This window comes from Heloderma suspectum, chromosome 2 (genome assembly GCF_057233095.1).
Source record: "Heloderma suspectum isolate Gila_16-S chromosome 2, 16-S_ref, whole genome shotgun sequence".
Classification (NCBI taxonomy): Eukaryota; Metazoa; Chordata; class Lepidosauria; order Squamata; family Helodermatidae; genus Heloderma; species Heloderma suspectum.
Window position 1 is genome coordinate 371,782,997 of NC_139459.1, and position 12,000 is coordinate 371,794,996.

The window sequence follows — 12,000 nt, forward strand, 5'->3', positions numbered from 1 at the left end:
ACATAAGCAGCCTTACCCAGTGGAGGCCGGTGGCTCCGATTTCGGTGGTGCCATGGATCCACTCCGAGTTTTAGTCAGAATCAGGCAGAACTCTAAAACAGCCATCCAAGGTGCTGAGCCTATTTTGGGTATAGGGTCCAGCACCTTGGAGAGCTCCTTTAGAGTTCTGGCTGGTTCTCACTGAAACCCAGAATGGATTCACAGCCCCACCAAAACCGGAGCCACCAGCCTCCCTCCCCAAACCTGGCGCCCTCCAGATGTGTCGGACTACAACTCCCATGATCCCCTGGGGGATCATGGGCGTTGTAGTCCGACACATCTGGAGGGCGCCAGGTTGGGGGGGAGGCAGGAATATAGGATAACTACATCAACTACATAGATTTTATTGTTTTGAACTGTTTTTATTGTTGTACATCGCCCAGAGTGGCTGGGTGACCAGCCAGATGGGCGATTAAATAATTAAATAATTGAGTAAATAATAACTAAACATCGCCCCTACAGAAATAATCTACAAACTCTCATTACTGAACACCAGCGGCAGCCGAAGCTGAGAAGCTCCCCGCGGGGCGTTGCTTTTTCAAGCGTTGAGACAACTGAGGGTTAAATCGACGGAGTTCGAAAGCCTAGAGGGGCTTGAAAAAGAACCCCGGCCGGCGCAGACGGACCGAAAAAGGACCCCCTCCGAAAGAGGCGGGGAGATGCAAATAGTGATGTCCCTTCCTGTTCTGCCATTGGGCGGAGCTTCAGCCGCGGGCTTCGGGTTCTACCCAGCAGCAGCAGCAGCATCTGCAAGTGTTGGAGACCTGCTGGAGATCTCAAAGGAGGGGTGAGTGAAATGGGTGCGCGGGGCGGGGTCGCTCTGCTGGTCCTCGCAAAAGCGGGGGCCGCGCTTTCATTGCCCCCCCTCCCCTGCTCACTGTGACTTGAGAGACGGTCAGGAAGAGGGATTAGGCCACTTCGAGACTCGCAAGTTTTTGCATTTGTTGCTTTCTTTCAATTAAATCTAGGCGGGGAGGAGTGCAGAATACTCGACTTACATATGTAGTCGCCCTTGTACGGGAGCTCTGCTCGAAAGCGCGTCCTGTGCGTTTTCTTAGTGTAATCCTTACGACAACCCTGTAAGGTCGGTCAGTGCTATTATCCCATGTAATGCGGATGGGGACACTGGGGGTGAGAGAGGCTCCCCTAAGGTTACAGAGGTGTGCTCGTTTGAGAGGTGAGAGATGAACTAGCTTAAAGCTATTTTTTAATGTTTAATATTGCATTACTCTGATACTTTTATTGTGGGTGGGCGTGTTTTAAATTTTATTTCTTTAATTTACTTTGGGGGTTCTTTTGTTGCTGTTGTTTGATTTTATGGTCGTAAACTGCCCCGGGGGCATTTAGTTGGGTGGCATGATACAAATCAAATAAGGACACCGCCCTATGTGTGTTTAGGCAGGAAAAAAAGCCCTACAACTCCCAGCTTGCTGGCTGGGGCATGCTGGGAGATGTAGGACTTTTTTTCCTGTCAAAACACGCATAGGATTGCACCCTAAATAAATAAACTGGAAAAGGAAAGGAAAGGTTCCTCCTGTGCAAGCACCGAGTCATTGCTGACTCCTAGAGGGACGCCGCTTGCGCTGGCGTTTTCATGGCAGACTGTAGCGGGGTGGTTTGCCATTGCCTTCCCCAGTCGTGACCCCCTTTCCCCCAGCAAGCTGGGTACTCATTTTACCGACCTCGGAAGGATGGAAGGCTGAGTCGACCTGAGCTGGCTACCTGGGACCCAGCTTCTGCTGGGATCGAACTCAGGTCATGGGGAGAGTTTCGCTTGCAATACTGCTGCCTACCACAGAGCTCAGGCTCATGCAAGCCAATCCTTTATGTGCCTACTTGGAAATAAATTCCAATGAGTTCAATGGGACTTTCTCCCAGGTAAATCTGGATAGGATTGTAGCCCTAGGGTGCAATCCTATGCATGTTTAGACAGAAGAAAGTTCTACAATCCCCAACTGAGTATTCCTCAGTTGGCCAGGCTGCCTGGAGAGCACTGGGAGATGTAGGACTTGGTGCTGGCTGGGGAATGCTGGGAGTTGTAGGACTTTTTTCTGTCTAAACATGCATAGGATCGTGCCCTTACTCAAGACCAAGCTGCCCCCAACCTTGTGCCTTCCAGATGTGTTTGGCTGCAACTCCCATCCTCCCCTGCCAAACGTTTACTGGGAAAACTGGGAGTTGTAGAAGAGTGATGAAAAGGGAGTTTTCAGGTATCTTCAAAAACAGGGAAAAGAGGAAGGAAATGGTTGGGCCATTGCAGGGTAAGGATGGAGAAATGTCAACAGGTGGTAAACAGAAGGCAGAACTACTCTGTTCCTGTTTTGCCTCCGTATTCTCTCGAAAGGGGAACTCTGTGCAACCTCGCAGGAGTGGTGTGACTGGCAATGGACCAGGAGTGCAGTTCAAGGTTTAAAAGGAGCGAGTCAGGAAATACCTAGCTACCTTCAAATAGTTCAGGTCTTCAGGGCTGGATGAACTGCCCTGAAGTTCCTAAAGGAAGTTGCTGGTGTACTCTCCAAACTTCTTGCCCTTCCCAACTTGGTACCAACTTCAACTCCCAGAAGCCCCTGCCAGCATAGCCAATGGTCAGGAATTCCATGAGCTGTAGTCCAAAACATCTGGAGAGTACGAAGTCCAAAACGGCTGGAAATCTACTTTCTGCCCACCCCAAATATTTGATGTCAGATATTTGAGGGAAGAATTAAAGCACACAACGTGATTTAAATGTTATATTATGTAAGATTTTTGAACTGGAATACCTGTAACAATTTAAAGGCAATATTATGTACTGCCCTTAAATTGTTTACATTTAAAATAGAAGGAGCAGGGATACTGAAAACCAAACTTGATGGCAGGCCAGCTAGTATGGCCTCCAAAGATGCCCTTACAATCCAGGAAGGTTCACAGGGGTGTTGGCGGTCCTTCAGGTAACCTGGAACCTTCAAGCGTAGCCTGTTCTGTAAGTTTAATTCAAAGCTGTTACCGTTTCAGGAGGTGGTGGTCATCAAAGGAGCCTGTCTGCATTTTGCCCCGGTGTTGTGTTCCACGTGCTTCTTGCAGCTGAACCTCACCCAAGGAGGTCATGCAGGAGAATTCTAAGAGTGCCACCGTTCCGGCTCAGGATTCTTTACAGCACCCCATGCATGCTGAAAGAGGTATGCAGAAAAGTGAAACTTTTTGGGCCAACATCAACAGAATAAGGCAGGGGTTCCGAAATCTGTTGGGCACATTTGGAATTTTGAAAGAGTTTTGTTGGTGCCCTCACAAAATGGCCACCACAGGGAGGGCATGCCATTCCTAAAATGGCTAATATGGTGAGTCACAAAACACTCATTTCCCAGAAGGCAAACTGGAGAGACAAAAAGTAGCTTGCCCAAGAACCTACGTACAAGGGGGGTGGGGTTTGAACTCCAAAATACAAAACCGTTCTTTGGAACCCGAAGGAAGATTGCGGTGGAAAGCAGCACTTTGCTTTGCAGCAGGCCAGCTTCCCAGTTATTTTTTTTTATTAAAAAAAATCTTAAGAAATAAAAAAAAAATCAGGAGGGGCAGAGAGCCTGCCGGGCACCAAGAGAGGTGTTTGTGGGCACATTGGTGACTACAGGCACCTTGTTGGAAACCCCAGTAATGAGGACATCAGAAGAGCCCTGGTGGATGAGGCCGAGGGTCCATCTAGTCCAGCATTCTGGACCACAATGACCAGCCAGCTGCCCACGGGAAACCCACAAGCAGGACATGAGTGCAACAGCACCATCCTGCCCATGTTCCCCAGCAACTGGCGTATGCAGGCATATTGCCTCTGATTCTGGGGTTTGCATTTAGTCATGAGGACTAGTAGCCACTGATGGCCTCCTCTTCCATGAATTTGTCCAATCCCCTTTTAAAGCTGTCCAAGTTGGTGGCCATCATGACATCTTTTGTCAGGAAATTTTGTAGGTTAGCTATGGAGGTTAATGAGAGTGGGCCCATGGTTTGTTCATGCCTCTATCCTTTCAGTGATAAAGCAGGCATGCGGTTCTTCTTTTAACATTAAAGTAACCAGGGATGGAGGAGGGACATAGTCAAACCATTGATGCATTAAAAAAAAGAGTTGCTAGTTTTCTCTGTGCAGGGAATTATGTTAATAATGGGACAGCATTCAAATCCTTCATCCCACACCCACAATCTGAATGCTACTGTCCAGGAATTAACATGTTGCACAGGACAGCTGGTGGTGTGTTTTGTTTTCTCGGCTAGCGGACATCACAAGATTTGGTGGGAGGAAATTCCATAAGTGAATGATGCATTTGGTGTGCAAACTTCACTTCCTTTTTGCCTTTCCTGAATCTACTGCCAATCAGTTTCCTTGAGGGACCCAGAAGAATCCCCCTCTCCCACCAAAATCTGGCCCATTCACTGTGGGGAAATTTTCTGTTCCTTCAAAAATCTGATTTCTACCCCCCTCCACTCCTTTCTCATACTAGCGCTTCCTTTGTTATTTGATTATTTGGTGCATGTTCTCTGAATTCTGTATATAGCTCTAAAAAAAATGGATGAACAAAGGATGGGCATTTAGACCTACATGTGGAAAGCTAGCATTTTGAGAAGGATCAAACCCTTTCCCCTGACATTTTAGCTTTCTGTGTGCAGGGATTTTTTTTTAAAACAAGGTCAAAATCAAAGTATAAGGAAGACCAAAAGTAGATTTGGCAAATCCTTATTTCTTTTCTTATTCCAGTGGAACTGGAGCCCCTTGAAACGTTGAGAAGAGGTGGAGAGAGCCCTTCCGCATGCCTTGAGGAGGAAGTGACCTTTCATCCTCAGCAAAAACCAGAGAAACAGAAGGGAAGCCATCCATTGGAGGGAATGGGAAAGTCTTTACCTTGCTGGGGAAGCTTTGAGGGCCTCAGTGAATCTACCGTCCAACAGAGAATCCCCACAGGAGAGATCCAAGAGAAGCAAACTGAGAGCAATAAAGACTGCAGCTGGAGGTCAGACTTTGTGATAAGCAGGAGGAACCCTAAAAAACGGGACAAGCTGTATAAATGCTCTGAGTGCGGCAAAAGCTTTAGTGTGAGCTCAGACATTATCCGGCATCAGAGAATCCACACGGGAGAGAAGCCGTACAAATGCCTGACATGTGGGAAAGGCTTCAACCAGAACTCCCACCTCACCGCACATCAGAGAACCCACACAGGCGAGAAACCATACAAATGTTGGGAATGCGAGAAGAGCTTCAGCTTAAGCTCAGACTTCACCAGGCACCAGAGGATTCACACAGGAGCAAAACCCTATAAATGCTCTGAGTGTGGGAAGGGTTTCATTCAGAAATCACACTACATTACGCACACGAGGAACCACACGGGGGAAAACCCATACAAATGCCCCGAGTGCGGGAGAGGCTTCACATCCAGCACGCTCCTCATCAGGCACCAGAGAATCCACACGGGCGAGAAGCCATTCAAATGCTCCTTCTGCGAGAAGAGATTCTGTGCCAGCTCAAACCTGGTCACACATATGCGAACGCATACTGGGGAGAAGCCATTTAAGTGCCTGGAGTGTGGGAAGAGCTTCAGTCAGAAATCCACCCTGATCGCTCACGAGAGAACACACACGGGCGAGAAGCCGTACAAATGCTGGTGTGGCAAAATGTTCAGCAAGAGCTCTGACCTCCTTGCTCACGAGAGAACCCACACGGGGGAGAAGCCGTACATCTGTCCCAGTTGCGGCAAAAATTTCCGGATGAGCTCGCACCTCATAAGGCACCAGCGGATTCACACGGGAGAGAAACCGTATAAGTGTTCGGAGTGTGGGAGGAGCTTCAGTGCCAGTTCTCACCTTATCAGACATCAGAAAATCCACCTGGGGGGAAACTGACAAACAAGCAAAGGAGCCATTTTACTCCCCCCCACACCCTGCCCCAAATCCTACCGCTATCACAAGACCTTTAGGATGCAGTTCTGTGCAATTTCTTGGAAGTTTGATTCATTGAAATCAGTGGGATCTACTTCCAAATTAATATGTTTTGGATTGCTTTGTTGGGGTATCCTGAGCCACAATCCCGTTTTTCTATTTCTGGGCTTGTATTAACAAGGTGGAAAAGTTATGTGGAGGGAGGGAAGTGCTTCAGACAGAAATCTGTCCTGATTGGCCACTTGGGGAGAGAAAAGTTATCCTGGATCTGCCTTCCATGTGGAAGAGCTCAGCTTGAGGAAGGTTTTGGGGTTGACTAAGGGCCCAATTTTGAGGGATCCCTCCATGCCACAGCTCACACCATTCAGCAGGGTCCCCTGACTCTGCAGTATTTTTAGGAGACTGGAGGGGTTGCCCTGGGAAGGAGGGGGTGGGGAAGTCCACTTCCTCTGGCACACTTAATCCAATGTAAATCTGGATCCAAGCCATTAATACTAGTGACCCCTCAGGGGCCAACCTGATCCATCCCACTACCACCCTGAACCTCGTTGATCTCTTCCTCAAATGGTGGCAGGGCCTTTCTAGTCCAGCGTTCTGTTCCCACAGTGGCCAACCAGATGCCCCAATGGGGAACCCACCTATAGGACATGAGCACAACAGCACCCCCCCACCCCCGCTCATGTTTACCAGCAGCTGTTATACAGAGACATACTGCCTCTGATACTGGAGGTCATATTTAGCCATCAGCACTTGTAGCCACTGAGAGCCTTCTCCGCCATGAATTTGTGTCATCCCCTTTTCAAGCTGTCCGAAGTGGGTGGCCAGCAGTACATCTTCATGAAGCTCTCTGGGTCATCTTGGACCAGGTAATCTCTCTCAGCATAACCTAGCCTGCAGAGTCGTTGTGAAGACGGAATGGATGGAGTGGGAGAACTTTGTATTCCACTCTGAGCAACTTTGGAGGAAGAGTGGGATACGAAAAAAAAGATAATGCATCTATGTTAAACTAGGAACGTGGGAAGCTGCCCTTGTCCCTCACCTAACAATAAAGTACGATTCCAGTCCTCATAGTTATGAATAAAGGGCTGAATTAAATTGGAACACAAAAAGCTGCCTTAGATTGAGTCAGAGCGTCAGTCCATCTAGCCCAGTATTGTCAACACTGTCTGGCAGCAACAATCCAGGGTTTCAGGCAGGAATTTTTCCAGCCCTACCTGGAGATGCTGGAGATCGAACCTGCAACCTTCTGCATGCAAAGCAGGGGCTCTGCCACTGAGCCAGGGCCCCTCCCTTCCTGCAGCCTTCCTACAAGAGTTTCACCATGGAGGTGGTACCATGAAGTGCCCACTTGAGGAAATCTGCTTGCAATATTCTATGCCCACCAGTGCCATTATGGGAAAAGCCTCCCCGTCCCCCGCCCACAGTTAAAAAATAAAAAACTTCGGTTTGGGTGTTTGTTTTACCATTTGGATGACACTCAAATCTGCCCCCTTGAGTCATGGAAAGGCCACATCTATTCCGAATGAAAAGAAGCCCCCCCGCCCATCCCCATGTGTGGCAGAGAGCAGGTATATTGACAATCAGCCCAATTTCCCTGTGTGTTCTTCAGACAAATAGAAATATATATAAATGGAGAAAAAGAAACCCCATAGCAACATTGAGGAACCTGTGGCTCTCTGTGTGTCTTTGACTCTAACTCCCATCAGCCCCAGTTTATGGTTAGGGTGATGGGAGTTGTAGTCCACATATCTGTAGTGCGGCGGGTTGTCCACCCTTTTCCCTGTTTATAGTCTGGTTGTTTACGACTCCCCCCTCCAGTTTACTCCAGAGTAAATAAGCTGTTTCTTCATTTGCAGGTTTGGAGATCTTAGCTAGGTTTCTGGACTGTAAATCAGCTGCTATCTCACTACTTGTTTGTGGAAAAGGCGGCTTTCTTTACGTTCGGGAACCTGAAACAAAATTGACAAAGCCTCAAGTATTGATATTTATCAATGTATGAATCATGTAGGGCCGTCTAGCCCAGGCATTCCCAATCTGATAGCCATGCTGAGTGGGGATAATGGGAGTTGTAGTCCAACACCCCTGGAGGGCACCTGGTTGGGGAATGCTGGGCTGGAAAGTGCTATCGGGGGGCGTGACAATGACAACATGTGGCTCTCCAGATGTTGGCAGACTACAACTCCCATCAGCCCTAGCCAGCATACTCAGTGATGAGGGATGATGGGTGTTGTGGTACAACAAGATCTGGAGTGCCACATGTTCCCCAGCCCTGTGCTATTGGGGAAAGCTGGGCAAACCCAGTATTCTGTTTCCAACAGGGGGCAGCCAGAAGTCTCTGAGAAGCCCACAAACAGGGTTTGAAGTCCACAGGCCTCTCCCATTGTTCCACCCACTGCCTCCGCCCTAGCAATTGGTATTTGAAGGTGCACTGCCTCTGAACCTGGAGGCAGTTGTGGCTAATAGCTGTCCATAGAGCTCTCTCCACGAATTTCTCTAATCCAGTTTTAAAGCCATCTAAGGACAAAGCCAGTTAACTGTAGGCCTTTCCACCAGCCACATATCACCTTCTCTAACAGGGGTGTTGAACCTTTTCCAGTCTGAGGGCCACATTCCATTTTGGAGAAGCTTTCAGGAGCTGCATTCCAGTGGTGGGTGGAGCCAAAGGCAAAAGGGGCGGGGCTAGAAGCTCTTCCTGCCAGTGACTAAGCTTTATGAGAAGCTTCTTAACCTTTTAGAACGAGGGTGGGGCGGACGGGACTGCACAAAAGCCAGGAAACCACCAAACGATCGGTGGTTGGGGAGAATGGGCATGGCCATGTGGGAAACCCCAGAGGGCTGGATTGAGGCCCCAGGTGGGCTGCATTTGACCCTTGGGCCTGAAGTTCAACACCCCTGTTCTATGGCGATTTGCTGATCTTTTCAGTACTGAAGGGTTCCAAAATTCCCTTTTCTCCTGATTTGCCTTGCATTGCTTTATTGTTATTTTAATTCTCTACACCAGTCTTACCAGTCGGGTGCCCTTCAGATGGGTTGGACTACATGCTGGCTGGGGATGATGGGGCTTATAGTCCAGTCCATCTGGAAGGCTCCTGGTTGGGAAAGGCTCTCCTACACTACCTTTTCCCTGAAGCTTTCTTCATTTTCTCCCCTGCCCTGCCATTCATTCCTAAGGAGGAGGATTAGGGGGCAGGAATTTAATTTCCCCACAGAGTTTATTTCTCCCCCCTTTCTGCAGCTCACTGAAGACTGAATTTCCTTCTATTTTCCATGCAGACATCCGCTGTGCCTCTCCTATCTGGAGGATAGGAGAGGGTCTCTCTGCTGTTGGGTTGAGACTCCCTTACCCAGCCTGAGGTGCCCTCTGGGTGTTTTGGACTACAACTCCCAGCATGCCCCAGCCAGGTCAGGAAGAGCCCCAGGTTGGGGAAGGCTGTCCTAACCCTTGCCAAAAATTCCTCTTCACCCAACCCCCCCAAATGCTGTGCTGCCTTCAGGTTGTTGGGGTAATATCCTGGCAGCAGGCCAGCCCAGGCCTGATGTCGGCACCCAGCACCTTTGGACAGCAGGGCCCACTGGCACCAGTGCCTGCCCTGGTCCCCATGTGCCGGGCAAGTGTGTCCTGGAACAGTTGTCTTAACTTCCCACAATGCCCCAGAGTGATACTAGGTCAGGGGCATTGTGGGAAATTAGGATGGCAGCTCCCACTTGGAGGGTATTGGAGCACTGCTGCTTCAGCTTGCCACTGGCACCTCCAGGTAACCTTGTAGGGGTCTTCCAGTGTCGGAGGGGGCGACCACAGGGGCCCTTTGCCAGCCCTCAGCAGGGCCAGCCCTACCATTAGGCAGAGTGAAGCATGCGGCAGATGCTGGGAAGTGGCACTAACATGTTGGGGGGGGAGGGCTGTGTATCATACGGCCTGCCCTGTGCCCCCTAAGCTAGCCTGCTGCCTTCAGGTGTGGTGAAGGATGCAGTCCCATTGCCAGTGCTGAAGAAAGATTCAACTACCAGTCCAGTTGACTTTTGTACATGGAATGGAAGGGGGCGCCATCTTGTCTTTGGCGCACATGTCCTGCGCCGGCCCTGACCCTCAGCCAGTCTGGAGGCTGCATGCTTCCGCTCAGCCTGGGGCCTAACCGAGCGGGTCAGAGGATGGGCATGCTTCCGGATGGGTCGTCTGAGTAGGGCCGGCGTCAAGGGTAGGCATGGTGGGGCACCTGGCAAGGACCCAAACCCAGCAGTAGTAGTGAGGAGGAAGAGATGCTACAGCCTGCTTGCTCACTGCCTCTCTCCCTGTCAAGCAAACAAGAATCTGGCCTCCCCATCATCCTCTTCCTACTTGGTCTCCATGCAGGGTCAGATGGAGCCTGGCTGCAACTGAGCAAATCGCAGCGGCCTCCTCTGGCACCCCCTGCAACAGCAGAGGGGGGCCTTTTCGGGGTAGAGCAGCAGGGCTGGGAAGGAGGCATGCAAGGTCTAAAGGCCTGATCCAGGCGTGTCGTCAAGGGCAGGCACGGCTGGGCATCTGCCGAGGGCCCAGACCCCAGCCGGGCCCCCTGACAACAGCCTCCTGGAGTTGCTCCTCTTCGCCATGGCAACCAGCTTGTTCACCTGACAAAGGTGGTGGTGAGAAGCAGGAGCAGGAGAAACCACGGCCTCCTTGCTACCTGGCTGTCTGCCTGCCGGCCGGCTAACCAAGCAAGTGGCAGCCATGAGGAGAAAGAGGAGGAGGGGCAAGAGCAGCTGGTGACCATGGCGGTGAGAAGGTGGACTCACTGAGGGGGGCCCCATTCAGGGGGTCCTGCCCAAGGACCCCCCAAAACCTGGAGCCGGCACTGCCTCTGAACCTGATTCTCCTGCTCTCACCCCACCTCCTTTCAACATCAAGATTATTTCTGGGCAACTATTCATACTTCCTTCTTTAGGTCATGAAAAGATAGTGTTATGAAATTCTGCTGCTTATCTTAAAAGAATGCACCATTTTCTTTCCTTTGCCTTCCGCACTGATGGGGGCTGAAACATCAGACACATCAACTCACTGCTTGGTGCTCTGAAGCTTTCCATTCAGCTGTCGACAGCAACGGCATTATTAAATAGACCTAAAGCAACTCATGTTGGCTACGCTGTTCATTATTTTAGCTATTTAAACATCTTTCTAGACTGTCTGTCATGTATCCAGGTGGAGTGCAATATAAAACCATTGATCTATATTACCACGAAAAACAATCAGCTTTAATAGCCTTCCTGACTACAACTCCCAGCATTCCTAACCACTGGCTGTGCTGCCTGGGGCTGATGGGAGTTGATGTCCCAAAACATCTGGAGGACATCAGGTTGGGGAAGGCTGAGCTATACAATATAATTGGAACCACACATTATAAAATGGGGCAACCCTTCAGGTTTTTGGGTGTGTTGCGAGAAGGATAGTGGAATATTTTGTCTGAGACTTCAGCTTTACAAGTCTTTAACTACAGCCTTATTTTAACCACTCGTCTGCTTGCTATAGGCGACTAGGAATTTCACTCAGGTGAGCAAGCAGGCTACCAGAACAGGGAGGGCTGGTGTCAAAGGTAGGTATGGTCAGGCAGCTGTTGAGGACCCACATCCGTTAAGAGCCCTGTGAATGGGCAGGCCCACATGGCAGTCAGCCCTCAGGAAAACAAGGCAAAGGGGTAGAGGGGAGAGAAAGAGCAGGACTAGAGACCGGGAGTGGAGAGAAACAGCAAGATAAAGGGGGTGAGTGGGAGAGAAAGAGCATGGCTAGGAAGGGCAGAAAGAAGGCTAGGGATGGGGAAGGAAGAGAAATAGCGAGGAAAGAGGTTGCAGAAGAGAAATGGCAAGGCTAGAAGTAGAGAGAGAGAGCAAAGGGGAAAGGTCTGAGTGATTGGACCGGCCAGGAAGCAACTTTCCATTTCCCCCTCCCTTCCAGCCTCTACCCTCACTATTTCTCTCTCTCTCCCCCCCCCCCACCTCTTGACTAGCCAGGCTCCCACGGCAGTCATCCTCCATGGGAGCCATTTTGTAGTGGGCCCAAAGCAGCTTCCCAAATCTGCCCATGGGTCCAAAAAGCCA

At 50.0% G+C, this 12,000-nt stretch overlaps 1 protein-coding gene across 2 annotated transcripts; it reads left to right on the plus strand.

Annotated features, from left to right (window-relative positions):
* Positions 1-727: 727 nt before the first annotated feature.
* On the plus strand, positions 728-11,980 carry LOC146356094 (uncharacterized). Of its 2 annotated transcripts, none has more exons than XM_084831752.1 (3): positions 728-826; positions 3,031-3,194; positions 4,757-11,980. In XM_084831752.1, exons 2-3 carry the CDS (start codon positions 3,122-3,124, stop codon positions 5,893-5,895), a joined length of 1,212 nt encoding a protein of 403 aa, XP_084687878.1. In that variant the 5' UTR covers positions 728-826; positions 3,031-3,121; the 3' UTR covers positions 5,896-11,980. The 2 variants fall into 2 exon arrangements, with proteins under 2 accessions (XP_084687878.1, XP_084687879.1); XM_084831753.1 differs by lacking the exon at positions 728-826 and adding an exon at positions 836-1,216.
* The last annotated feature ends 20 nt before the right edge of the window (positions 11,981-12,000 follow it).

What these genes read in the sequence shown, in the direction of transcription:
- LOC146356094 (XM_084831752.1), top strand. Translation starts at nt 3,122, where the DNA reads ATGCAGGAGAATTCTAAGAGTGCCACCGTTCCGGCTCAGGATTCTTTA. An exon ending in CCCCATGCATGCTGAAAGAG is followed by an intron (nt 3,195 to 4,756) that starts GTATGCAGAAAA and finishes TTCTTATTCCAG; the next exon opens with TGGAACTGGAGCCCCTTGAA.